Genomic DNA, 27,494 nt, shown 5'->3' with positions numbered 1-27,494 from the left:
GCAGGCTGGTCTCCACCTCATTGAGATCTGCCTGCCTCTGGAGTGCTGGGATTAAAGAAGTGTGCCACCACACCTGCTTTTCAAGTTACTTTTGGTCACTGCTTTATCTCAGTAACAGAAAGCAAACTAATACATGGGTGTCTCCCAGGAGACCAATGGATAACATGTCGCTAAAGTTTTCACATAACCCCAGAAACAACCGGAATTTTAACCTGTAAATATATGCTTACCAATTGGAAGAACTTTCTTCAGTTTTTCATTTCTTAGAACCATCTAAATAGGTTTGGTTTTCTTTCTCTCGTTCCTCCTTCCTTCCTTCCTTCCTTCCTTCCTTCCTTCCTTCCTTCCTTCTTTCCTTTCTTTTTTTGTAAAGACAAGATTTCAGTATACAGCTCAGGTGGGCCTCAAACTCACTAACATTTGATCTCAGTCTTCCGGTGCTGGAATTACTGGCATGGGTCATGTTCAGTGGGTATTGCTGGCTGCTTGCCTAGCTCCAGGTTCATTAATGGACCCCATTTCTAAAAAATAAGGTAGATTATGATGTCCTCTTCTGGCTTCTATACTCATGCAGGGACTTATGAGACCCTCAACTCCCCCACGTACATACGCGTGTTTTTCTTTTGTGTTCTCAGGTCACATTTTGCTCATTCGTCAACTCCTCAGCTGTTCTTGTTTCCTCAGACTGCAAACTGTAGGTTTCTGAATCCTTTCCCGGATGGATTTCAGCTGAGTAGGGTAGTCTCAGCAACACCTCCAAGTTGTTGGTTTCCCAGGAGCAGCAGCTGGGCCCTGGGTTGGCCTCAGACAGTGTTCAGATCTGTTCTGGTCTCATCCCACAGAAATGGCTCCTTCCCCGGGTGTTGGGGTTAAAGGCATCCAGTTTTAGAGGTTCAGTGACTTTTATCATGGTAGGCAGCATGGCAGTGTGCAGGTAGACATGGTGCGGGAGCTGAGAGTCCTTGACTCAGAGGCACCAGGAAGTTGACTCACGTGTTTTTCTAATTACAATATGTATATATGTAAAATTCTTTTTATTTTTTTATTTAGCTTTTTTTTTTCCCCCCAAGACACAGTTTCTTCTTTGTGTAGCATTGGCTGTCCTGGAACTCAATCTGTAGACTAGGCTGGCCTCAAACTCACAGAGATCTGCCTGTCTCTGCCTCCCGAGTTAAAGAGATTAAAGGCGTGCGCCACCACCGCCAGGTACAGAGAATATATATATTTAACATGGACTGGCAGTGCAGACTTATTATAATCCAAGCTACTTGGGAGGCCAAGGCAATCAGGGTTGGAAGTTCAAGGCCTGCTTGGGCTACAGGGTAAATTCAAAGCCAGCCTAGTAAATTTAGGAAGATCCTGCCTCAAAATAAAAAGTAAAATGGATGAGAGGGATATATTAGAATGAAGTGTAAAGATACATGCTTATAAAGATGCCTTAAAGAAACATTGCTTTGTTTGCCAACGGCAAACAGTAGTATTAGAGCTGGGGAGATGGCTCAGCATTTAGAGAATTTGCTGCTCTTGCAGGGGATGGAATTTGACTCCCAGTTTACAACATTTTATAATTCCAGTTTCAAGGGTCCTGATACCATCCTTGGGCCTTCTTGGGCACCAGGCACACACATGGTACACATCCATGGCTGTGGGAAAAGCACTGATACCCATAAAATTTCTAAATTAAATTGAAAAAAGAATCCATATTGCTACTCGGGATTTTTTTTTTTTTAAAGAAAGTCAAACAACAACAGAAAAGGACTAGGGAGCTGGGTCAGTAAGAGTGTTTGCTGAGTATGCCTGAAGACCCGAATTCAAATCCCAGTGTAGCTCCAGGTTCAGTTAGAGACCTTGTCTCAAAGGAATAAAGTGGTGTCTGAATTAGGGTTTCTGTTGCTGTGAAGAGACACTATGACCACGGCAACTCTTATAAAGGAAAGCATTTCATTGGGGCTGGCTTACAGTTCAGAGGTTTAGTCCATTATCAGCATGGTGGGAAGCATGGCGGCATGCAGGCAGACATGGTGCTGGAGAAGGAGCTGAGAGTTCTACATCTGAATCTGCAGATAGCAGGAAGAGACTGTGACACACTGTGCCTGGCTAGAGCATCTGAGACCTCCAAGTCCACCCCAGTCACACTTCCTCTTACAACACCACACCTACTCCAACAAGGCCACACCTCCTAAGAGTGCCACCCCCTGTGGGCCTATGGGGGCCATTTTTATTCAAACTGCCACAAGTGGAGAGGGATAGGAAAAAGACACAATGCCTTCCTAGTGCTTCTGTATACACACCTGCATACGTGCACCTGCACCCACACACACACACACACACACACACACGTGCGCATACACCGTGCAGTATGTAGTACTTTTCACATAAATCAGAGGCTAGGCACTACAAAACAACTGTGCAGCTCTTTTAGAAATACTTGTCTGGGGGACTGGAGAGATGGCTCAGCTGTTAAGGGCACTGGCTGCTCTTTCATCGGACCCAGGTTCAATTCCCATCATCCACACGGCAGCTCACAACTGTCTGTAACTCTAATTCCAAGGGACCCAACACCCTCACGCAAAACACCAATGCACATTAAAAAAAACCATCATTAGGAATTCTTGTTTTACTAGTTTTCACAGCGTTCTTCATGGGTTCATATCAGGAGAAACTGAAGCCTGGTTAGTTTTTTAGAGCGACAGAAACAGTGACTCCTTGTTCTTTCCTTAAATTGAAGGAGTTCAAAAATCGCTTATTTCTAGAGGTCATTAATTAAGATGGATACAGTGATTAGGGAGTTCCTAGGGGAATACTCCAAGTCTCACAAGTCCTGAGGTGGAAACCTAAATTTAAAGTAATTAATAGCATTCCAGAGAAACAGGAATCCCTTTGGGTTGATGGAAACAAGGTTTCAATATGTAGCTTAGTCTGCTCTCAAGCTCTTTTGTTACTTCTTTTCTTTAAGACAGAATCTAGTGTAAGCCCAGGCCAGACTTCTCCATATCTAACTGAGGGTGATCTTGAACTCCTGATCCTCCTGCCTCCTCCAAAGCTGTAGGCATACCCACTGCACCCAGCTCTGGCTTTGACCTCCTGACCTTCCTGCTTCAGCCTCTAGGGCAGAAGTTCTCAGCCTTCCTAATGCTTCACCCCTTTAATAGAGTTCCGCATGTTGTAGTGAGCACCACCCCCACCCCCAGCATAAAATTATTTGCTACTTCACAACTGTAATTTTGTTACTGTTATGAATCATAATGCAGGATTTCTGATAGGAGACCCTGTGAAGAGGTCATTTTGACCCCTAGGGGTCTCGACCCACAGCTTGAGAACAATTGCTCTAGGGGCTGAGTCTGCAGGCATGCATCATCACAAACAGCTGAATGTTAATCTTGGTCATTTCAAATGTGTTTGTCATTTTTGTCCCATGCAGAAAGTAGTAAGAAAGACACATGGGTGGTGGTTAGCTCAATGAATCTTCTACTTGTTTGTTTGGGACAGGATGTCACTGTGCCGCCCAGGCTGGCCTAGAACTTGCTGTCTTCCTCTGTTTCCCTGTGCTGGAAATACAGCTCTTGGCTTTTTTTTTTTTTTTTTTTTTTTTTTTTTTTTTTTTGTCATGTCTTTTGAGACAGGGGCTCTTATATCCAAGACTGGTCTTGAACTCATTATGTGGCTGACACTGGTCTTGAACTCCTCCCGCTTCCTGTCTCAGCCATCCAAGTGCTAGGATTATAATAGAGGTGCTTACAGCAAGTGCTCACTGCAGAGAAACACCCGCAGCCCTCTCTTTGCTTCTAATTTTGAAACATAGTCTCATTGAGTTGTCCAAACTGTCCTTCAACTTACTTTGTAGCCCAGGCCGACTTTGATCTTTCTAGTTTGCCTCATTTTCCCAAGTAGCTGGGATTACAGGCCTGTACTACCAGGCTGGTGCCTGTAGTTATTTGTTGTTCACTCTTTTGGCTCTTTGGGGGTGGGGGGTGTCACCCAGCTCCCAAATTAATCACACAGAAGTTTATTCTTTCTTAGGATTTCCCGGCCTTAGCTTTGCTTGTTTCTAGCCAGTTTTTCTTAAATTATCCTTTCTACCTTCTATGCCTCTGGGCTAAAACCTTCCTCTATCTCTGTATACTTTTCTTTAGTTCTTACTCTGTGGCTGGCTCTTGCTGTGTAGCTGGGTGACTGGCCCTGGAGTCCTCCTCTCCTTCTTTTCTCGTTCCTTGATCTTTCACTCCCCAGATTTCTCCTTCTGTTTATTCTCTCTGTCTACCAGCCGCACCCAACCTTTCTCCTGCCAAGCTATTGGCTGTTCAGTTCTTTATTAGACCAATCAGGTGTTTTAGACTAAGTAACACAGCTTCACAGAGTTAAACAAATGAAACTTCAAAGAATGCAACACATCTTTGCATCAATAAAGAAATATTCCACAGTGTCAACAAATGTAATTCATCTTAAAATAGTTTTCCACACTAGGCCCCATTCTTTCCTTCCTTCCTTCCTTCCTTCCTTCCTTCCTTCCTTCCTTCCTTCCTTATGGTGATCCTTCTCTCTGCACCTCTCAAGTGCTGGGATTACAGCTGTACACCACCATGTCTAAAAATATTATGAAGTTTCGGCCTTGGCCTTTTTCTACACCTATGTAATTCCTGGTGCGATAGCTGTCATTGTTTTATAAGAATATATCATATTAACAAGAGAAATTCCTTACACTCACAGAACGAGACGGCAAACTATCACTTCGTTTTAATGCCTATTTAATTATGTTTATCTTTTTCAAGTAGACAAATGTAGTAAGCTTTTATTGCTTTAATTACTTTTGTGCTTAGGAAAGCCTTATCTGAAAATCACTGAGTTGGTTTTGTCTAGGCGTGTGGGGTTGTGTGTGTGATGTGTGTGTGTGCTGTGTGTGTGATGTGAGAGAGAGAGAGGAGAGAAGAGAAGAGAGAGAGAGAGAGAGAGAGAGAGAGAATCAAATCTAGGATCTCCTGCAGGGTAGGCAACCATTGAACCACATCCTTAGTTCCATTGTTTGTTTTCATGGTGCTCTAGTTCCAACTTGGGGCTTGTTACACTAGTCAAATACTCTACTACTGACTTGTTTGGTTTTGCTCTTTGAGAATAGACCTCACGCTATATGGTGAGTTTGAGGCCACACTGGGATAAATGGAACCCTGCATCAAAACAAAAACAATAACAAAAAAGGGGGGGGGGAAGAAAACAGGTTTTCTTAAAACAATACTCGATCTCTCTGTGTGACAAGCTCTCTGATTGTGTTAGGTTTTATTGCTGTGAAGAGACACCATGACCACAGCGATTCTTACTTATAAAGAAAGCATTTAATTGGGGTGGTTTACAGTTCAGAGGTTTAGTCCATTATCATCATGACCTGTCATGGTGACATCCATGCAGGCAGATGTGGTACTGGATAGGAAGCCAGCTGAGAGTTCTACATCTGGACTGGCAGACAGGAGGAAGAGAGGGAGAGCCACTAGGCCTTGTGTGAGCATCTGAAACCTCAAAGCCAACCCCAGTGACACTTCTTCCAATAAGGTTACACTTACTCCAGCAAGGCTATGTATACACTTCCTAATAGTGCAGCTCCTTATGAACCTACGGGGGGCCATTTTCATTCAAACCGCCACAGCGATCCCTCCTTCCTTCCTTCCTTCCTTCCTTCCTTCCTTCCTTCCTTCCTTCTTCCTTCCTTCCTTCCTTCCCTCCCTCCCTCCTTCCTTCCTTCTCTCCTTCCCTCCCTCCCTCCTTCCTTCCTTCTCTCCCTCCCTCCCTCCCTCCTTCCTTCCTTCCTTCCTTCCTTCCCTCCCTCCCTCCTTCCTTCCTTCCTTCCTGTCTATCTATCTATCTATCTATCTATCCATCCATCTATCCATTTAGCTAGCTAACCAATATTTTATTGATTTATTTTTTGACAGGGAGGGTCTGTGTAGTCCAGGTTGGCCTTGGATTCTTTCTTGGTCTTCCTGCCTTTGTCTTCTATCTGCTGAGATGATAGTTATGTACCTCCACAGAATGTGCTGCCACATTCAGTCTATTCTTTGTCATTTGTAGTTGATTGACTTGATAAACTATTAACTTATAGATTACAACCTATACATCATCATATTAGTAAAGTTTTTCTAGAATAACAGAACTTATAGAATGAATTTCTTGATATATATTTACACACACATATATGTGTATATATATGTATATACATATATATGATTTATTAGAATGATTTACGGTCTGTGGTCAAGCTAATCCAACAATGGCTAATCCAACCTGTGAACAGAAGGTCCAGTAGCTACTCAGTTCATGAGGCTGGATGTCTTAGCTGGTCTTCAGTATACCCTGGAATCCCAAAGAAGTAGGCACTAAAGGCAGTGAAGGAATGGACTTGCTAGCAAAAGTGGGAGCAAGCAGGCAAAGAGCAAAAGCTTCCTTCTTCCATGTCCTTATATAGGTTACGGCAGAAGGTGTGGCCCAGATTAGATCTGGATTAAAGGTGAGTCTTCCTACCTCAAAGATCCTGATTAGAAGTAGATCTTCCCACTTCAAATTAAGCAGAAATCCTTCACAGATGTGCCCTCTGTTTTTAGGTTTTAGTTAATTCCAGATGTAGTCAAGTTGAAGATCAAGAATAACCATCACCATCATGATACAGTATGTCACTGTTAATATGGGTAAAAACAGGTAAATAAATATATACATTCATGAATATTCATATATATAATGTGCTATTGTTTTTGTTGCTGTGGTCAATTGCTGAGCAAAACAACTCAAAGGAGGAAAGGTCGACTTGGCCTCACTGTTTCAGAGGTTTCAACCCACAGTTGGCTGGCTCTGTTCTTTCTAGACCATGGTGAGGCAAAACACATGGTGGAGAGAGCTGCTGACCACATGACAGCCAGGAAACAGAGGCAGTGGACTAGAAGTATGCCCTGCAAAGCATGTCCGCCATTGACCTCCTTCCTTCAGCTAGGCGTACCCCTAAAGTTTCCACCCACTTTCAAAAGAGCGCCACTGTCTGGGAACTAAGCTTTGAACACATGAGCCTTACAGAGGCAGTCATATTCAAGCCATAAGAAATACATATTAATATACCACAGAATTCTGTACACCTACCTACATATGTATGTAGATGTGTCCATATTTTGGGGTGGGGGCTTGAGACAGGGTTTCTTTGCGTAGCTTTGGTGCCAGTCCTGGCTTACTCTGTAGACCAGGCTGTCCTCAAACTCACAGAGATCTGCCTACCTCTGCCTCTTGAGTGCTGGGATTAAAAATGTGCAGTGTGCCACTGCCACCCAGCTGTATACATATATTTTAATTGATCAAATGTATTATTAAATAAAACTTATTGTGATTTTAAGTACATGTGTGATGTGTATGTGTGGGTGGTGCATGTGACGCTGAGTGCATGTGAAGGTCACAGGCCAGCTTACTCACTGGCTTTTGTTTATTTATTTGTCATTAATTAGTGTGTGGTGCGTGTCTGAGCATGCATGTGAAAGTCAGAGTGCAACCTTGTGAGGTTGGTTCCCTCCTTACATTTTTTTCATGGATTCTGGGGACCCAATTCAGGTTGCCAGGCTCTTGTTTTGAGTATCATTACCAGTTCTCTGAACCATCTTGCCAGCCCTATTTTTTGTTGTTGTTAAATTAGGCTCTCTGTAACCTAGGTTGGCTTTGAACTCTGGATCCCCCTGCTTCTACCTGCCAAGTGCTGGGATAACAGGCACATGCTGCCATGCCTGGCTAAATGAATATGGACACAAACAATCACAATAGACTATATAAGAAAGAAACTGGGCACTGAGCACCAGAAATTGAAGAGATACTTTAATTGTCTTGAACTTTCTTTGGGAGTATTTATTTATTTATTTTTCATGGTGCTGGAAATAGAACCCAGGGTCTTGCACATTCCAGACAAGTGCTGTTCTACTGAGCTACATCACCAGCCCTGTAATATATTTTTTGTTTTGTTTTGTTTTTTCAAGACAGGGTAGTTTTGGTGCCTGTCCTGGATCTCACTCTGTAGACCAGGCTGGCCTTGAACTCACAGAGGTCCATTTGGCTCTGCCTCCCGAGTGCTGGGACTAAAGGTGTGCACCACCACCGCCCAGCTTAATTTTTTAAAGTCATGGCCATATATCATAAAAATATATTATCAATCATCAACACTGTGTACAAATGCTGATAGATAGATGGATAGATAGATAATATTTTTAAAGTTTTTTAAACAAAAATACAAGGGCAGAATTGGATTCAAGTTGTAGTTTTTCATGACAGTATTTATTCAACATCTATATGCTAATTTTCTTCCTCTGTAATATAATATTGTTGGTCCAAGAGGATCCTTAGACTTTAGCCTTTTAGATATTTGTGTTAGCTACTTTTATGTCCACTTGACACAAGTTATAGTCATTTAGGAAAGGGGAACCTTAATTGGCCCACCAAATTGGCCAGAGGGCAGTGCATTTTCTTAATTGGTGATTGACCTGGGCAGGTGGTTCTGGGGTGTATAAAAAAACAGGCTGAGCAAGCCGTGAGGAGCAAGCCAGTAAGTAGCACTCCTTCATGGCTTCTGTTTCAGTTCCTGCTGTGAGTTTCTGAACCTCACTTTCCCTCAAAAGGACTGTGGCCAGGACATGTAAGCTGAAATAAACCCTTTCCTCCCCGAGTTGCCTTTGATCATGGTGTTTTAATACAGCAAAGAAACCTTACCTAAGACAACATTCCAATTATCCAGTTACACTTCACTTAGCCTCTGTTTACAAGAGCATATGAAATTATTTTAAATTGGTTTGCAGATCCCCAAAACTCTGTTTTTAGCAATCCTGTGAATGTTAGCATCTGCTATGCTTTAGAATCTGCTTGACAGAGATATGGCACCCTGATTGCTTCTTTAATGGAGAACTTCCTTAAAATATCTCAGCCATTCTCGATGTGGAAGCCTGAAACCTGGCTCTTTAAAAACAAAGCCATATTGTATTTATTCCTCAAAGTACTCCTGCCTCAAGCGTGCCTTACTGTGAAAGATCTTAGGTCAAAACCTCAAGAGATAATGCAGGGTCTGATTCTAGTCTATATCTCCAGACCTTGACCTTCTTTCCGTAAATGAATCTATACTTAATCTTTACCCTGCAATCATCGCTTAGCCAGAAGCTATCCATAGAACTTTCTGCAATGGTTTGGCATGGTGGTAAATATCAATAATCCCAGCACTTGGGAGGTGGAGGCAGGAAGATCAGTAGTTCAGGATCATTCTTGGCTACATATCACGTTCTAGGCCAACCTGAGTGACTCAGGACCTGTTTCAAAAAACAAAACAAACAAAATCCTCCAAAACAAAACAAACTTTCTGTAATGATGGAAATGTCCTATCACAGACAATAATGTAGCCAGCGCTAGAAGTGTGGCTGGTACACAGAAGAAACTGAACTACTTAAATTTTAAATTACATAGCCACATGTGATTACTCATTGGCCACTGTAGACCACCCAACCTCGACCTCTGGCCTCCACTAGCGCTAGTATGGGCGCGCGCGACGGGGAGGCAGATATGGGTGTCACTGTACCACGGTGGAATAAATGCGTCCCATAGGCTGGTAGCCCATTAAGGAAAGATCGGTTAGAAGTCAATTCCCTTCATCAAGGAGATCTAGGCTAGCGTCCTAGAAGTCAGTGGCTGCTTTCTCTTGGAAGTAGAAACAGTCCCTCCCACCCTCCCAAGTGCGGGACTGTAATTAGGATGGGCGCGAAGGTCTTTAGGATACTCGGTACAAGCTGCATGCAAGAAACACAAAGTTGACTTAGGGACTTTCAAGGTTTGGGGGTTGGAAAATGGGAGAGAGTAATCTGAGGAGCGGGGTAGAATGGATACTTTCTTCTGGAGACAAAGTGGGGGGGGGGGGCGGGACCCAGGGGTAAGGAGAAGACCGGGGCTCTCTCTGATGAGGGCACACAGACTCGGTGCCACCGAGAGTCAGGACGCCGGCCTGGCCCCAAGATCGTTGCTGCCTCTGCGGCCCCAGAGGCTGGTTTGAGCCGCTACAGGTCGGGGTAAGGGTGGCCAGCACCAGCCAAAGAGCATCCGCCCAGCACCACCCGGACTGCGGGGAGCAAGGCTCCAGAGCGGAAAGCGGGGAGGCGCGCGTGCGCAGAGCGCGGCGGCGGCGGCGGCGGCGGCACGCGGGGCCGCCGGGAAGTTGTGAGCGCGGAGGCGCGCACGCGGGGCCCCTGGCCGCGCGCAGCCGCGGTCTCCCTAGTTGTGTCCCCTCAGCCGCGGTCGCCGTCGCTCTCGACGCGGTCGTCCCCGCCGAGCCGCGGGCGCCGCCGCCGCCGCCGCCGCCGCAGGGAGGGAGGGAGCGGCGCAGCGGCCGCCGCCGTCCGAGGACGCCCCGTATTCCGGGGCCCAGGCACCGTGGCTGCCGGCTCGCCGAGCGCAGCCCGCTGGGGAGGAAGGCGGCGGCTCGCGTCCTGTGGGCCGCCGGAGCCGGGAGGAGACCATGTCCGGGAAGCACCCTCCGCTCTCCACGACCGAGCGCGTCATCAAAGGTGCCGAGCGCGCCGTGGGGAACGGCCCTCGCCGGGCGACGGCTCGGGGACTCGAGGAGCGGGGATGGAGGCAGCGGCGGGAGGCGCTGCAGGGCGCGGGGAGGACCGGGCGGCCGGCCGCCGGCGTCCTCGGTGACTGCTGGACGGGTCGCTAGCGGGAGGTGGGTAGAGCGACCGCGCCCGCCCTCCACTCGCTCAGCATCCAGGCGCTCCCTCCTCGTTCCTTTTCCCTCGGCTTCTGTCTAGGGACGCGGTCTGCGGTTGTGTGAGCAGAGAGTTCACTTGACGCACCGCAGTCGTTGCTTTTTCTTCGGCTCAGCTCTTTCTTGACAGCCCCTTGCCTAACCCTTAACATTTTTTTTTTTTTTTTCTTGAGGGGTGTGGTGGGTATACTGTGCGCGTTTGGCCCGCTTTCTCTAGATATCACAAGTCACTGCTTTTACCTAAAAGAAACAAGTGATTGCAACACAAATCTTTTTAAGGGGCTTACCGATTTCTTGACAAGTGGACTTCTGTTTTCGCATTGGCTGTAGGAACTTGGTGAATAATAACCTCTGATGGAGATGTCTTACCGGTATATCTTATTTTCATTGTTATTGGAAGAAGAACATATAAAAATGCTTGTTTCTCAGCCTTGCAGGATTTTGTGGTGTAGTTTCTGCCCGTTACCCAATAGGACCTGTCAAACATAACCACTGATGCATAGGCTTCTATTGTCCGACTGTCAGACCTCCTCCTTCTCCCTCCGAATTCATAGTTGGCTTGAAAGCACTGTTTTCTAAGAAGGTACTATGTTAGACCAGCCGTTTTTTGGGCGAGGTGGTTTTCATCAGAGTGGGAGAAAGCTATTAAAATACCTTCTTCCCCATTTGATTTTGCTATTAGAAGAAAGGAAACCAAGATTAGTAACGATAATCTTTTTAAGGGGGGGGGAGCCTATTGCGTGCTGACAGAGAGAAGGACAGTATTAATGTCATAAATGTTGGCTATCTGCCTTGCTGAACAGTACATAACGGTATTTTTGAGACTCGTGTCCTTAGAATTTGGTATCATTAGGGACTTAAGTAATTGCTCATGTAAGGGATTGTCTTTTAACAGCTAAAGTGTCCTGACCTGTTTAGTGTAAGTCTTCATAGCATCTAACCCGTAAGGAGGATATACACCTCTTCTAATTCACGAATCCCTTCTCACAACCTTTTCTGATGGAAGCATTGTGCACATTGATTTCTGAACCGTACGGTTAATACGACCAGTACAGTCGACTGTGTAAGGGTGTTGGCAGTTTCCGCCTACATTAAAATGACTTCTCACCGCTGTACCACTGTAGGGTTTCATCCGCCCTTTTCTTTCTAGTACTTTGCTCCGTCAAAATACGCCTCTTTCTCAGCTGAAGTAGGCAAGGGAACCAGTTAAACCTGAATCCCGTGTCAAGTCAGGGTAAATGAGGTCTGAGCGAGGCTTAGTGGCACCCTCCGACCTTCCAGAATTTCAGTCTAATCTCTTTTTGTACCAGTTATCCCCACCATACTGTACACAGGACATTTTAAAATGACCATTTCTTACACTTAAACAGAAGTGGAATGGAATGAAAGACAGTTAAAGTATAGGTGCTGTATATTGCTAGGTAAGTTTGCAGCTCAGTGTTCATATGTATGACACAAACTTGTTCTTTCAAGACCGCGTCTCTCTGTGTGAGAGTGATTAAGCAGAGTTCCATTCTGTTGTCCAGCCAGGCAAACTCAAGGTTACCCTTCTATCGAATTCGAAAGTGCTGGGATTACAGGTGTAAAACTACATACCTAAGGTTAAGCTTTTTTTTTTTTTTTTTTTTTTTTTTTTTTTTTAAAGGCGGGATCTTTCTATTAGTCCTGGTTGTCCTGGATCTGTGGTGGTGTGCAACTCTAATCCCAGCCCTCAGGAGGGAGAGGCAGGCAGATCTTTGTGATTTCAAGGCTAGCCTGGTATACAGGGTGAATTCTAGGACAGGCAGGGCTACACAGACCCTGTCTCGAAAAACCAAAAATAAATAAATAAATAAATAAAACAACTTTAGCGTAAGCACTTGACCTCAGTAGTATTGAATTCTGGGTCACTTTCTTCTTGGGTTTTCTACAGTTTGAAATAGTTGAAGTTGCTTTTTAACAAAATTGGGTGTGAGGCCAAGCATGGTGGTACAGGCCAGTCATCCTAGAACTGGGGAGGTGGAGGGAAGAGGATCAGGAGTTCAAGGTCTTTCTCAGCTACAGAGAGCAAGGCTAGTCTGGGCAGCTTGAGATCCCATTTTTAAGAAAAGAAAGGAAGGAAGGAAAGAAAGAAAAGCAAGCCAGGCATGACTGTGTGAGCAGGAAAGGCCTATTGTATTGGCCTCCAGGTCCTGATCTGATAGCCTGGACAGTTGTCTGTGTTTATTCACAGCTCCAAAGCTGTATCAGAGGTGATGGCACACCCGTTATTTTTGGTTGTGTTATTTCCTGTTAACTTTAAAGTCTACTTAATAGTTTTGTGAGAGCAAATCTTGAAGAAGAGTGGGTGGGTGGGCGTGATTGTCTTTTGACTGTCCTTTGAATGCAGCTTTCTGAAACTGAAGTGGGTAGAAACCTGCTTCACTTCTGCTTCTGGGCCTTAGGGAGTTGCCTTTTGTGTGTGTATACTAGTGTTTTTCGGTTAGTATCAGAAATAGTGGGTTTCATTTAAATATTTTCATCCTTTGGTTGTGAGCCTTAGCCTGTGACAGAAGAGCCATTTCTCCAGCCCAGTCTGTCATCATAACTTTATTTATTTATCTATTTATTGAGACAGGGTCTCACTGTGCAGCTAGCCATGGTTGGAGCTCACTACGTGGACAAGGCTGGCCTCTGCCTCCCAGGGCTTCAGTCAAAGACATTTGATGGCACCCCTGGCTTTTTACTTTGCCTTTTTATTGACACTTGTTTCTGATTAATAATCTCATTTGTAGTAATTTTCTTGTCTAGCCTGCATCATATAAATGATTTTGGAAACTTAAAGATAATTAAGAAACATGAAAGCAGTTACATAATCAATCCCCCTGCCCCATGATCTTGCTATGTAGCCCTGGCTGGCCTTCAAGTTGTTGAAGTCCTCCTGTCTCAACCTCCAAAGTGCTGTGATTACAGGTGTGTGCCATCATACCTAACTTCCTGCTAGATCTCTAGCTACATAGTGGTTAGTAGAGAATTCATTAGCAGTTGAAAACCACCAAAGTTAGGAAGCAGATGAAATTATAACAGGATTAAAAAACAAACTGAGCCGGGCGGTGGTGGCACATGCCTTTAATCCTAGCACTCGGGAGGCAGAGGCAGGCGGATCTCTGTGAGTTTGAGGCCAGCCTGGTCTACAGATCGAGTTCCAGGATAGGCTCCAAAAGCTGCACAGAGAAACCCAAACCGAAACAGCGTCCTGTCCACAGATGAAGAGGCAAACTCTATCTAGCATTTGTCTGGTGGTTGATTTCTTCTGCAGCTTATTTTATGTTTAAAATCTCTTAGGATCTAACTCATTAAGTGCTGTCTACAGTGTCCCTTAACTGTTCATTTGTTTCTCTGCTTTGAAAGTCACAATTCGATGAACCTCTAAGGCAGAGGCTCTGAATTGGGGTCTTGCTGTTAGCATCTGGGACAGAGAACTAGGAACTCAAATAACTGAGTTATGAGATATGTCCATTTAACAACCCCTTTCCTCCATTTTCAAGTTTCTTTTCTTGTTTGGAGGTCTTTTTGTTTTTTTCTTTCTTCTTGGTGTCATCCTCTTTTATGTCACAGAGGTTTTATAAGTATTTTTCTCTTTTATATGTAGTCTAAACCCTGCTAATCATGAAACTTGGAAGGCAGAAAGAGAAGAAAACAAAAACTTCATGACCGAAACAGCTGCTATTAATACTCTCCTGCATTTCCATTTCCTGGGAATTTTGAATTAAAAAGAAAACAGATCACACACACTAAAGCTTTCATTAGACAAATCTTTCATATTTTAACATAAACATTGTAGTTTTACAGAAATGCTCCCATGACGTTTGCAGACGGCATGCGCGTGGTTTAAAAGTCTTTTTGCTCCTACATTGGCACTTTAAGTTTTCAGTGGGGGTAGCACAATACCAACCCTGAAAAACATCTTCATGTATGAATTTTCAATGTAAATAAGGCTTGGGGGGTATGCTCGTGCTTGCCAGCAGGGTTTGGTCTGTGCCCCATTCCCAGTTGCGGTCAATAACTGCAAACCTTAAGACACTTGAAGTTGTTGCTATTGAGATTCATTGAGATCATGCATCCGAATAGAGCTCAGACACTGTAAACACCTAGTTCTTTTTTGAGTGGGGATAAGCTGCTCTCTTTAGCCGATGTTATTGGGTGTGACCAAAGCTTTATATTAGACATTTGATGGTACAGCTTTCTACAAGCAACATTATCACTTGTTTGTTGTAGTTCTGGAGATAGAGCCGTGAGTTGTGTGAATGCTGGGCAAGCACTGTGGCGCTGAGCTATGTGCTCAGTCTAATAACTGACAATCACTTTTACTATCAAGTCTCTAAGTTACCAGGTGAGTTCAGAGGGAAATAATAAGGACTCAAAGAGACAAGTAATTAAAGCCCTTCCTTAGGCCATATTTGGTAATAGGAATAGAACACTTTTCCATTAGGCTAACATTTTTGGAAAAAGTTTAATGTTTAGATTTACATATATACGAGAATTATTCAGCTAATTGTGTTGTTTGTAGTCATTTTGGAATATCTTATTTGTCTTAATTGCCAAATGATGAGTGGAAATGGAAGCGTGTCTCACAGTCTCATTACTACCCTCATGGTTCAACCATTTGTAGAATGTATCAGTTTTTAAATTTTAATGCATGGAGAAACATCTGCACTTAATCACAGAGGAAAGAGAAGCAGGTAAATCAGAAGTGCCAGACATAGCGTTGAAGTGCAGATTACGGTTCGAGGCAGCTGACTGCTTCTATTAAGAAGCCGGAGAGGTGGCTTGGCAGTTAAGAGCACTTGTTGATCTTACGAGGATCCAGGCTTGGTTCCCAGCGTCCACACGGTAGCTCACAATCATCTGTGACTCCAGTTTCAGGGCATCTGATTCTGATTTCTGTGGGCATCAGGCATGCATATGGTACACATACATGCACACAGGCCAAACAATCATACACATAAAATAAAAAGAATTAAAAAAGAGGGTAGGAAGTTATTTTCATATATTTAAAAATAGGCTTATCAGCCTAATTTTAAAAATTACATAAATGATGTGCAGTGGTAATTTATTATTTTATTAAGAGACTAGAGTGAAGGAAAAAAAAGACACCTTTAATCCCAGCACCCGGGAGGCAGAGGCAGGCGGATCTCTGTGTGTTCGAGGCCAGCCTGGTCTACAGAGCAAGATCCAGGACAGACACCAGAACCATACAGAGAAACCCTGTCTCGAAAAACCAACCCCCCCCAAAAAAAGCAAACAAAAAGCTGTTCATGAGTAGATGAGAAAGGATGTTCTAAGCTTACTTCCTGTTCTGTTAACCACACCACTTACCAGTTTAGGAATTGGCTCAAGTGACAAGTTAACAGTCCTGTCAGCTCTTCTCCTTTGCTGCAGAGCCAGTCCCACCAGCTGAGAGAAACTGACTTCTGGTTTCTGAATAGCCTGCTTCATGCCTCTCTCGTCTTCCTGGTCCATTGAGGGCCTTTTGCTCCAGCTGTTTATTTATTCTCCATGCTCCTCCAGGATCTGTGACTAATGTAAAGAACTCTTCTTTTTTTAAAAATTATATTTGTGTTTTAATTTTACATATCAGCCATGGGTTCCCCTGTCCTCCCCCCTACCACCCCCAGCCCCACCTTCACCCCATCCATTCACCTCCATTCCCATCTCCTCCAGGACCAAGACTCCCCTGGGGATTCATTTAAACCTGGTGGATTCAGTGCAGGCAGGTCCAGTCCCCTCTTTCCAGGCTGAGCAAAGTGTCCCTGTGTAAGCCCAAGGTTCCAAACAGCCAGCTCATGCACTAAGGACAGGTCCTGGTCCCACAGCATGGGTGCCTCCCAAACAGTTCAAGCTACTCAATTGTTTCACTTATCCAGAGGGCCTGATCCAGCCGGGGGCTCCACAGCGTAAAGAACTCTTCTTAAGCTTGGCCTCTTTCATGAGTTCTTCCTGCCTGAAGGATAGGTTCTGAGTTGGTGAACAGTACCGCCCAGCGTGCTAAACCTCTCTAACCTCCCTCTCCACTTCCTCTTCGATACCTCACATCTCCAGCTTATGAACCACTGCTCGTAGGTCCCTGGGTGTTTTGCATCTGTGACAGGGCATTACTTCTATGCAGAATTTGTCCTACAGCCTGCCTCATCCGTTTAACTTTGAAGATTGAGCTCAGAGGACTTCTGATAATTTTTTCTTCTACTAGATGGCTGTATGTAAAGAATAATGGATTTAGCTGGGTGATGGTGATGCAGGCCTTTAACCCCAGCACTCTGGAGGTAGAGGCAGGAGGATCTCTCTGAGTTCCAGGCCAGCCTGGTCTATAGAACTAGTTCCAGGACAGCCAGGGCTACGCAGGGAAATCCTCTCTCAATAAAATAAAATAAATGGCTTTAGATCATAGCTCCAAAGTCAGATTTACCTGGATTCAAATTCTTCCTTTTAGTAGGTGGCTGCACAGCCATGAACAAACCAGTTGGGCAGTTTGCTTGTCTGGAAAGGGATAATGAAAAACTTACAAGGTAATTGGAAAGATTAATACTCTCCAAAGTGCAGTGGCAGGCACACAGTAAGTTCTATGTGCGTATCAGATGCTGCTTTTACCACCACCACTGCCGCCGCCGCCGCTGCTGCCGCCGTTGTTGGTAGCTGTTATTTCCTATGAACTCCCACTAATGATCTACTGCTCCACAAACTCTTGAAAAAGATTTATTTCTTTTTATTGCATGAGTATGAGCATTTGTGTACATGTATGTATGTGCACCATGTGTGCCCAGAAGAGGGTGTTGGGTCCCTTGGAACTGGAGTCATAGATCATTGTGGGCCACTTTGTGGGTGCTGGGAACTGAACCCAGGTCCTCATCAACAAGTGCTCTTAACCACCAGGCTTTCTCTCCAGCCCCAGTCTTACAAACGTTTGGGAGTGTTTTCATGCTGGATGTAGCACACTGTAGTTCAGTGGTAGAGCACTTGCCTAGTATGCATGTAACCCTGGGTCCCCCTTCCCAAATATTTCACACTAAACTTTTTTCAAGGGCAATCATTGTGACTCCTTAAAGCGGAATACAGTGTCTAGCTCGTGGCTGGGACCTAGGAAATGTTTAAGTGCAACTTAAGGAATCTGAGTTTTTGGATAACAGTATAGGAAAGAGAATGTGCTCTGCTCACTACAGCCCGTGTGACTTTTCTTTTTTCCTGTTGCTTGCTGTAGATTTAAAATAGGAGCTAGCACTGACCTTAGACTTCAAAGAATAGTGTATGTGAAGTGCTTAGCACAGTTCCATTGTAGGTGCTTAGTAAACAAATGCTAGCAGTTATTCATTACGTTACTCTTTGGCTGGGGGTGCAGTTCATTGGTAGAGCTTGCTTAGCATGTTTGAGGCCCCAACACAGAAGTGGGTGTTAACTGTAAATCTTGATGAAATTTGACAGGGAACCTGTTCTGTGTAAACTGCCATATGAAATAAAGAGAGTGATATAGTGTGCTTTCCAGCCTTATTCTCCTTCACTTCGCAAAGATTTAAACTTAAAATACTTAAGGAGAAGAATGGTGAAGTGTCTTTTTCATAGTATACATGGAATTTTAGAAATCTGTCTATTCATAAACAGTATTGATGTATCCTTACTGTGTTGCATACATTTTTGGTTATATTTAGAAGCTTAAACACTGCTTGGAATGTACTCACAGAGTATAGCACTTAATAGCCTCCCCAAAATGTAACAGAACATTAGGACCATGGAGCTGCCCGTGACTAATGCTTGTGAAAAAGCGGATGATTAAACTAGACCACATCTGGTGTGAAAGGTTTGCTCCCACACTCTGTAAATTGATCATCTTTTAAACTTTGGTTATGATCGGTGGCTAAAAAGATGAGACTTAATTTGCATTTTTCTATGGATGGCTAGGCTTTGTTTAAAAGTAAAGTGAGGTAGGTTGGCATAATAAAGGTAGACTTGGTCACTCTAGGCTATTATAAAATTGTTATTGTTATTAATTTTGTTTGTTTGTTTTTTGAAATAGGGTTTCTCTATGTAACTGCTCTGGCTGTCCTGGAACTCGCTCTGTAGACCAGGCTGGCCTGAAGCTCTTGCCTGCCTCTGCCTCCCGAGTGCTGGCATTAAGGTGTAGGCCACGACTGACTGGCATAAAGTTATTATTTTAATATTTATTATTATTATTATTATTGTGTTGTTTTATGTGGAAGTTCATGTGTTTACAAGATGTATGTGGATGTGGTTTGCCTGTATGTGGAGGCCAGAGAAAAATCTCAGGTGTCCTGAGAAAGAAGTATCATCAACCTTTGAGACAAGGTCTCTCCTTAGGCTAGACTGCCTTGGTCAGCGAGCCCTAGAGAGCTTCCCTAGTGCTGGGATTACCAGTTATACACAGACTTTTTACATGAATTCTGGGGATCAAATTGAGATTTTCAAAGCAAAGCACTTTATTGACTGAGCTAGTTGGTTATTTTGACTATCCTACACTGTTATGGAAAACATGATATCACTGTAGAGCTGTTGACCAGAGGGTTTGAGATAGAAAGGAAGGATCTTTTGATGTTGCTGTCTGGGTGACTGAAATAAACTCACAGTGTTCCAGTTATATATTTATTTGCTAGTGGTGGTGGTAGGGGTGCACACAGGAAGGCTGGGCCATGCTTTTGGAGGCCAGAGGACATCTTGCAGGAACTGGTTCTCTCCTACCGTGTGGATTACTAGGGTGGAACTCACATGGTCAGGCTTGGCAGCTAGAGCCTTTACCTGCTGAGCCATCTTGCCAACTTTTGTCTTTGGCTTTTTGAAACAAGATCTTACTATGTATCTCAGGCTGGCCTTGAACTTGATATCCTCTTGCCTTCTGCCTCCTCTGCCTTTCAAGTGCTAGAGGTGTCTACAGGCGTTACAAAGATGGGGGATTACTCCCAGAAATCCCAGTTCTTAGAAAATCAAACACCTTATCCAAATAACTACATCTACTTAATATCCTGTAACACTCAATGGAGCTTTCTTTTTTTAAGATTTGTTTTATTTTTAAGTGTGTGTGTGTGTGTGTGTGTGTGTGTGTGTGTGTGTGAGAGAGAGAGAGAGAGAGAGAGAGAGAGAGAGAGAGAGAGAGAAGAGGAGAGGGAGGGGGGAGGGAGGGAGGGCGAGAGAGTGAGTGTGCCAGTGAAGTCCAAAGAGGGTAATGGATCCCTGGAGTTGGAATTTTTGATGGTTGTAAGCCACTCAGAGTGTAGGTGCTGGGACTGGAACTTGGGTCCTCTGCAAGAGCGATATGCATTCTTAACTACTGAGCCATCTCTCTAGTCCCTCCTTTTATTTTTATTTCTTTTTTGAGATAGCATCTCATTAAGTTACCCAGGCTGGCCTCAAATGCATTATCTTCCTGTCTTAGCCTCCTATGTAAAAATTGTGTAAAATTCTCCTATGCCTTCTAGAAAAAAAGTTACTGTTTCTGTTGACGGTCACTGATTATTAGCTATAGAAGGGCTACTTTTTAAGCTGTGTTTTGACAGTGAATTCTGTGAGCATCAGAACAGAGGGAATGGTCTCCAAGAGCTCCTGTCAGGTCATTGAAGTAAATTTCTTGTCCCAGTAAGTTATGTAAGAATCTGAAAAGAACGTATGATTTTCAGTATTTAATCCAACCTTCTCAGTAGTGAATAGTTTATGATTGGAAAGACAGGTGAGTAGATTAGGAAACGAACATGCAAATGTAGGGCAGGTTTGCTGGTTTAAAATAGAGATGAAGCAGAGTTGTTTGTGGTGAACAGAGATAGCTATTTAGATAAATCCTCCTGTCCCATGAGGGTAAGGACATACAGTAATCTAAAAATAGCCACCTATAGGCCTCCGGCTTTTCAGATCTATCTTTGTACCTTAGGATTAAAGTGGTCATCTCCAGTATGGCCTTTTCTCATTGATGCAGACCTCATTCGATTTTATTTTTATTTGCTTATACTACTTACACTGTTTAGGTGCTAGGTATATATTATAGCAATACAGCTTGAATTTGATGACAAGGTTGCAGAATTTTTTCCGTGTACTTTAGTTTAAAAACTTAGTTTTAAATTTAATTTTCACTTTGATAATTATACACAAATGTTACAAGAAAATGTACAGAAGACCCCCCAGACCCTTCTTCTAAGTCCCCCTTTGCCATAGTGTCAATTTTATACACCACCACAGTCCTATACCCTATACCCTAAACAACAGAATGGCATTGCATAAATCCAGAGATAGTTATTTTTTATGACTCCCTCCTATTTGTGTGTGTGTGTGCATGTGCGTGTGCATGTGTGCATACGTGTTTGTGTGTGTGTCTGTGCATTATATGCCTTGCTTACTTCTGTGATCTTGCTTACAGACCACCACAATCAAGATGTGGATCAGTGGGCTGGGAGCCTAGCTCAGTGGCTGATGACTTGCCTAGCATTTACATATATAAAATAATAAAATGCTATTCAACAGTACCATCAACATAAAACTTCTTATATTTCTCCTTTATAGCAACACCAGTAACTTTTCCCACCAAAAATTCAATTTTATAGTTTGAGTCATTTGTAAGTCTGGTTTGATTAAGATTTTGCTTCTGAATTGGAAGTGCTGTAAAGTAAGATAACAGAAACCAACAGGTGGTTAAAAGCTAGGTTTCCTGTGGAGTTAGTAAAAACCATGATGAGAAGCAAGGGTGCCTTGGCCCCATTCCAGAGAAGTCTTGAAAGCCCTGGTTAGTCTGAAAGTGTAAGTTGCAAAAGGATGCACAGTATAGTACCATTTAGATTAAAAAGATGTTTGTGTAAAAAATCAAAATACACATTAGTAAAGTTATGTACACATGAGAAGAATATACCACTTTAAGGTACTATTTAACCTGTAGGGAGAAAGGGGGAGTAGTTGAAGATGCATTCTGGTTTGTTTGTTTTTTTAATTCATTGAAATGGGGACTGGAGAGGTGGCTCAGTGGTTAAAAGCACTGGCTGCTCCTCCAGAGGACCCAACTCAATTCCCAGCACTTATATTAGGCAGTTTACAACCGCCTATAACTTCACTTCCAGGATGTCTGGTGCACTCATACACACACCCCCACATACATATAATTAAAAATGAAATTATACCAGGACTACATAGAGAAACTGTCTAAAAAAAAATAAAAAAATAAAATTAATACTTAAGTTAAAACTTTGAAATGGGTATGGAAAAGTTGAATATTTTACATTTACACAGTTGGCATGTGGTATTTTTATTATTTGCTGTACCACTATATACAGAGGACCCAAGGTGATTCCCAGCACCCGCATGGTGGTTTATGGCCATTCATAACTTCAGTTTCAGAGGATCCAGCTCCCTCTTCTGACCTTTGTAGGCACCAGGGACACCCATAGTACATATGCATACCTGCAAGCAAAACACTCATCATACATGTAAAAGAATATGTATCTAAAAACGTTCAAAGTCTCCATATGTACAATGTATTACATATGTGTCTGGAATTTTTTCTTTTCTCCCCTTTAGTATATCTTTTTTATTTTTGTGCAAGAGTTGAAGGACAGCTAAACAGATTTTCTTTTGATAGAATAAATGAGTCTGGTGCTCCCCAAAGCTCGTTTCTGCCGCCATCATTAGTTCTTTCCCTCACTATGTAATTTCCCATGCTTACAGTCTGCCCTGTGGTGGCGTTAGCCAGTGTGCTGGGAGGCCCTGGTGTGCAGCCTTCTGCACTTGTGATTGCCACGTTTGTGGTTATATCTTGTTTTGTTGTCAGGTACACTCTTAGGTAGGTAGTTGGCTTTGAACTTGCTACATGGGCCAGGTTGGCTTCAAACTTGAGGTGATCCTCCTGCCTCAGCTTCCCAAGTGCCAAGATTATAGGCATGTGCTATCATACATGGTGTTTCTCTCTCTCTCTCTCTCTCTCTCTCTCTCTCTCTCTCTCTCTCTCTCTCTCTTTTCTTTTGAGACAGGGTTTCTTTGGGTAGCACTGGCTGTCCTAGAACTTGCTCTGTAGACCAGGCTGGCCTGAGACTCACAGAGATCCGCCTGCCTCTGCTTCCCATGGGCTAGGATTAAAGGCGTGCGCCTCCACCACTGGACCATATACTCTTTTCTATCTTGTTTTATGTGAGTTGTTTTATCTTACTTAACTAGAATATAAGGTTCTTCAAGGGAGACTCCTGTGTTAATCTTACATATGCCACGTGCCACTACACAGTGAGATAGTAGTAGATAAATATGTAATTATTTAACAATAATGTAATTATTTCCCTAGTGTTTTTCCCTTGGCATTTTAGATTTTACTTTGAAAATCCTTCTAGCTCATTGTCTACCAAAGATTCCAGAACTTCACTTTTACAAATATCATTATTACCCAGAATTCTAGGCTGGGAATAGAAACAGATTGATTAGGTATTGAATGTTTGTCTTAGTAATGTGTACTCTATCAGCCTTTAAAAGGATGATACTGGATGACTGGACTTGAATTGTAGGAGATGAAAGTGTGATGTCGAAGCTTCATAAAGAAATGGAGTGTGACCCCCACACACATCTTTCCTAGCTCTCATTAGTAAGGAAGATGATGTTAGTCGTGGCCAGTGGGTTTATTTTTCTAAGCTTGCTGTGTTTTTGTTGGTTTGTTTTGAGACAGAGTCTCAGGTAGCCCAGGGCAGCCTGAAAGTGGCTAAGTAGCTGAGGCTCTTAAACTGATCCTTACCACCCCCACTCCCCAGTGCTACGCTTACAAGGGTGTGCTTCCATGCCTGATCAAGTTTGTTGCTGTTAAATAAAATTAAGGAGGTCAGCAATCTTCGTCAGGAAGGAGTGACAGAAGAATAAAATGCCCCATTATTACAGCGAAGAGTTCAGTGAGTCTGTGTCCTGTTTCACATACTGAAATTGACACCAGAAAGGTAAATGCAATCAATGGTTTATTAGTTTTATCTTGGCTCTCTTTTAAACTAGAGATACAAGTTTCTTACAGTTTTTTAGTGTAACTCAGGTGAGAAGTAATGTTGAAAATAATTTAATAATAGTTGAAGTCCCGGACTTTTTTAGTGTCTGTAAGAATTGGATTGGGTTCAGGTTTATAACATATAACCACTTCCCTGTTACTTGGCATCTTGCATCTGAACTGTTTGTCCTTTCCTGCCTATATAGTTGTTGTTTACACTTAGACCTGACTGATCTCTCAGGTTATTTTCATTCCAGCCCGTGGCATAATGCTCTGATTTATGTATTAGGGAGGAGGAAGCTGGGAGAAGGATCGGTGGGTTAGATACCCACTAGCACTCCTGTAGAAGTGGCTAACACTTGTAATCCCTTGGGACATATGCACACACCCAAGGAAGCCAGAAGAGGGCGTGGGATCCCTTGGAGCAATTGTGAACCTCCCTGTATGGATGGGTACTGGGAACCAAACTTGGTCTTCTGAAAAGTATTCTTGACCACTGAGACATCTCTCCAGCCCTATTTATTCATTTGCTTTTCTGAGATAAGGTCTTGCTGTTTAGTCTAGGCTGGCCGAAAACTTTCCCAGTCATTCTGCCTTCTGCCTCGGCCTTTTCAGTGCTAGGATTATGCTAGGGTTACAGGTGTAAACCACCATTCCTTTGGGGGATGATGGGAATGTTTTGTATATTGGTTGTGTATACATGTGTAAAAAATTGTCAGACACAGTAGTCTGTAAACATCAATAAATTTATTTTAAAAAGTAGTTCTGGAGGCTATATTATAAAATTAATGCAGATTTCATGCAGATAACTTACTTTGGTTAAAATGAGGTTGTAGAATTGATAGACTGCTGAGAAATTTAACTGAAAGTCTGAAAGAAAAAGACGAACAGCCCCTCTGAGTGGAGATAAGTAGATTGCTTTAGAAAGATAAAATGTGCTTTGAATATTGTCTAGGTTGAAATTCTTTATTTTAAAAGGTATGTTTTAGGGAAACACCTATAATATGTATGATGGGGTTTCAGCTAGCTTTAATATGTGAGTATATTTTTAGTCATCTATATTTAAAGAGCTGTAAATTAACCAAATGTATGAAAAGTAGGTAAAAGATACCAAAGTCCTTATTGATTATTTATAAGCAAGCAGACTGCACTGGTCAGTAAATATAAGCTTTTAACTTGTTGGCACATTAATTTTTATTCCCAAAGCAAATCAGCAGCAAACTCTTTAGGATTTCACAGCAGCAGACTAGTGAGATGATGCCAGCTCTGAAAATCATAGGATTAGTAATATTTATTTGCTCAAGAAAATTTGAGTAGCTTACTTACAAAACTAAAAATAATATGTCTACAGCATAACTGACTATAAAGTAATATATTTCAGTAACAAAAATAATAATGCATCTATTATATTAACAGTGGTCATTTTAATTGGTAGGATTCGAAGAGATTTGTGGTAAATTTTTGATGCTCCTTAATTAAAAAAAATAGTTTTACATTCCTCTCTCTCTCTCTCTCTCTCTCTCTCTCTCTCTGTGTGTGTGTGTGTGTGTGTGTGTGTGTGTGTGTGTGTGTGTGTGTGTTTTATGCTAGGATCAGACTCAGGGACTTGTACCTGCTAAGCAAGGGTTCTACTACTGAGCTGTATCCCCTGCCCAATATATAATATCTATGATTTTAAAAAAGCCTTGGGAGCTGGAGAGATGGTTCAGCAGTTAAAATCTCTTACTGCTTGTGCATACACACACACACACACACACACACACACACACACACACACACAGACAGAGAGAGAGAGAGAGAGAGAGAGAGAGAGAGAGAGAGAGAAATATATTGTGTACCCTAATAAAATTTGCCTGACGATCAGAGAACAGGACAAGCCACTAGATTAAACATAGAGACCAGGCAGTGGTGGCTCATGCACCTTTAATCCTAGTACTTGGGAGGCAGGATCTGTCTGGATCTCTATGAGTTTCAAGCCACCCCGGAATGAGATTGACTCAGTCTAGGAGAGAAACAGAGCCAGAGAGTGGTGGCACACACCTTTAATCCCAACACTTGAAATCATCCCACTTGAAATCAAGGCACCACCACATGAAGCCTTGGTTTTACTTCTTGAGACAGACTCAGTGGTCTTGAGCTCACCAAGTAGGCTATGCTAGCTGGGTAGTATGCCCCAGGAGTCCACCTGACTCCGCCTCCCCTGTACTGGGATTATGTGTGCCAACCTTTTCTGTGTGGGTTCTAAGTACTGGACTTGAGACTTTGTGCTTGGAAGGTACTGAACTGTCTCACTAGACCTGTGGTTTGCTTTCAATAAGTTCAAAATCTCAAACTCATTACCACCTCGAACTACTTGATAATGTTCTAGTCTTATAGAAACAGTGAATTTCTTATCTTCTAACATCCAGCAATACTCACATTCCAACTAGATTGAGTATTAGGTGAATTCCAACTAGATTGAATATTACTAGTATTGCTGTTGATTGATTCACTTATAATGGAATGAAATACAAATCTAAAGTCATTTATTTTTGATTTATTAATAACTATATTGTCAAATAATTTTAAAAGGTATTTTGTAAAAATTCTTCTTATCCATCTTATCAGTTGCTTCCTTAAAGTGTAAAGCCCACCACTGGAGAACACCAGGCATGAAAAACAACCTTTCCTTATTTAGCTTATTGTAGAAAGTAGTGTCATCCCCTAAAAGAGAAGTCAGAAAGTCTGTAAAAGGTGTAAAGGAGCTGAAGTAAAGTTAGCAGTCTGGGCCGGGGTGATTACCATCTAATTTGAGTGGTTTTGCCTTTAGTCTGCATGAGCCCCCTCCAAGTTGCAGATCAGTGTGTAGAGTAGGGTCTTAGTGTCTAAGACAGTGGTTCTCAACCTGTGAGTCACAGCCCTTTCACAGGTAGCAGATATCTGCACGTCAGATATTTGCATTATATGATTCATAACAGTAGCAAAACTATGGTTGTGAAGTAACAAAAATAGTGTTAGGATTGGGGTCACCACACCTGAGGGACTGTATTAAAAGTCTCAGCATCAGGAAGGTGGAGAGGTCTAAGGGTCTGAGGCTGCAGAAGAGTGCTTGAGCTCGGTGGCCTGCGCTACACAGTGGGGTTTACTTTAGTTCAGTTTCTCTGTTATTCAAGTCTTAGTCTGTCCTGAGCATTTCACGCAGTTTGTGGCTTCTGTTTTCTTTCTCTGTCTCTACTTCTGATCATTCTTTAGTCAAACCAGGCATTTACCATTGAGAGCTGTACGCTTTCTTGATAGGTTGTAAATGCTTATCAAGCCTTTCATGATATAGATTGTGACCTTAAGCGCTGGCCCATTTCCTGTATAACGACTCGTTCTGTCTTCTGGGTGACAGAGACAGCACAGCACCATTTAAGGTTCTGGAGATGACACATGGAGTGTCTCAGATAGAGACTCAGACAAGAACTCGTATTTAGTTTGAAATAATCTTCCATATACCCCATAATCAGTTGGAGCTTCCTTTTCATTTATTCATCTGCTTGTTTTGTTTAGGGACAGCTTCTTTTGATAGCCAAGCAACTTAAAAAACTAGTAAAAAAATAATATTATTTATATGTGTGTGTGCATGACGTGTGTGGAGGTCCAAACTTTGTGCACACAGTGCTCTTCTTCCACCATTAAGTGAGTTCCCGAGATAGCTCTCAGCTCAGCAGGCTTGAGAGTTCCCGAGATAGCTCTCAGCTCAGCAGGCTTGAGAGTTCCCGAGATAGCTCTCAGCTCAGCAGGCTTGAGAGTTCCCGAGATAGCTCTCAGCTCAGC

General features: G+C 42.9%; 1 protein-coding gene across 3 annotated transcripts in view; it reads left to right on the top strand.

The window, feature by feature from the left end:
• Positions 1 to 10,197: 10,197 nt before the first annotated feature.
• Ppp3cc (protein phosphatase 3 catalytic subunit gamma) overlaps positions 10,198 to 27,494 on the top strand; it is a 70,836-nt gene continuing 53,539 nt past the window's right edge. For all 3 annotated transcript variants that reach the window (XM_036199506.1, XM_036199507.1, XM_036199504.1), the window contains exon 1: positions 10,198 to 10,547. In XM_036199506.1, the coding sequence (XP_036055399.1) occupies positions 10,499 to 10,547 (49 nt within the window). In that variant the 5' untranslated portion in view covers positions 10,198 to 10,498. The remainder of the gene's footprint in view (positions 10,548 to 27,494) is intronic.

The sequence above is a fragment of the Onychomys torridus genome, chromosome 9, assembly GCF_903995425.1.
Source record: "Onychomys torridus chromosome 9, mOncTor1.1, whole genome shotgun sequence".
Taxonomy (NCBI): domain Eukaryota; kingdom Metazoa; phylum Chordata; class Mammalia; order Rodentia; family Cricetidae; genus Onychomys; species Onychomys torridus.
Note: the sequence above shows the minus strand (reverse complement) of the source record. Positions and strands in the feature narration are given on the sequence as shown.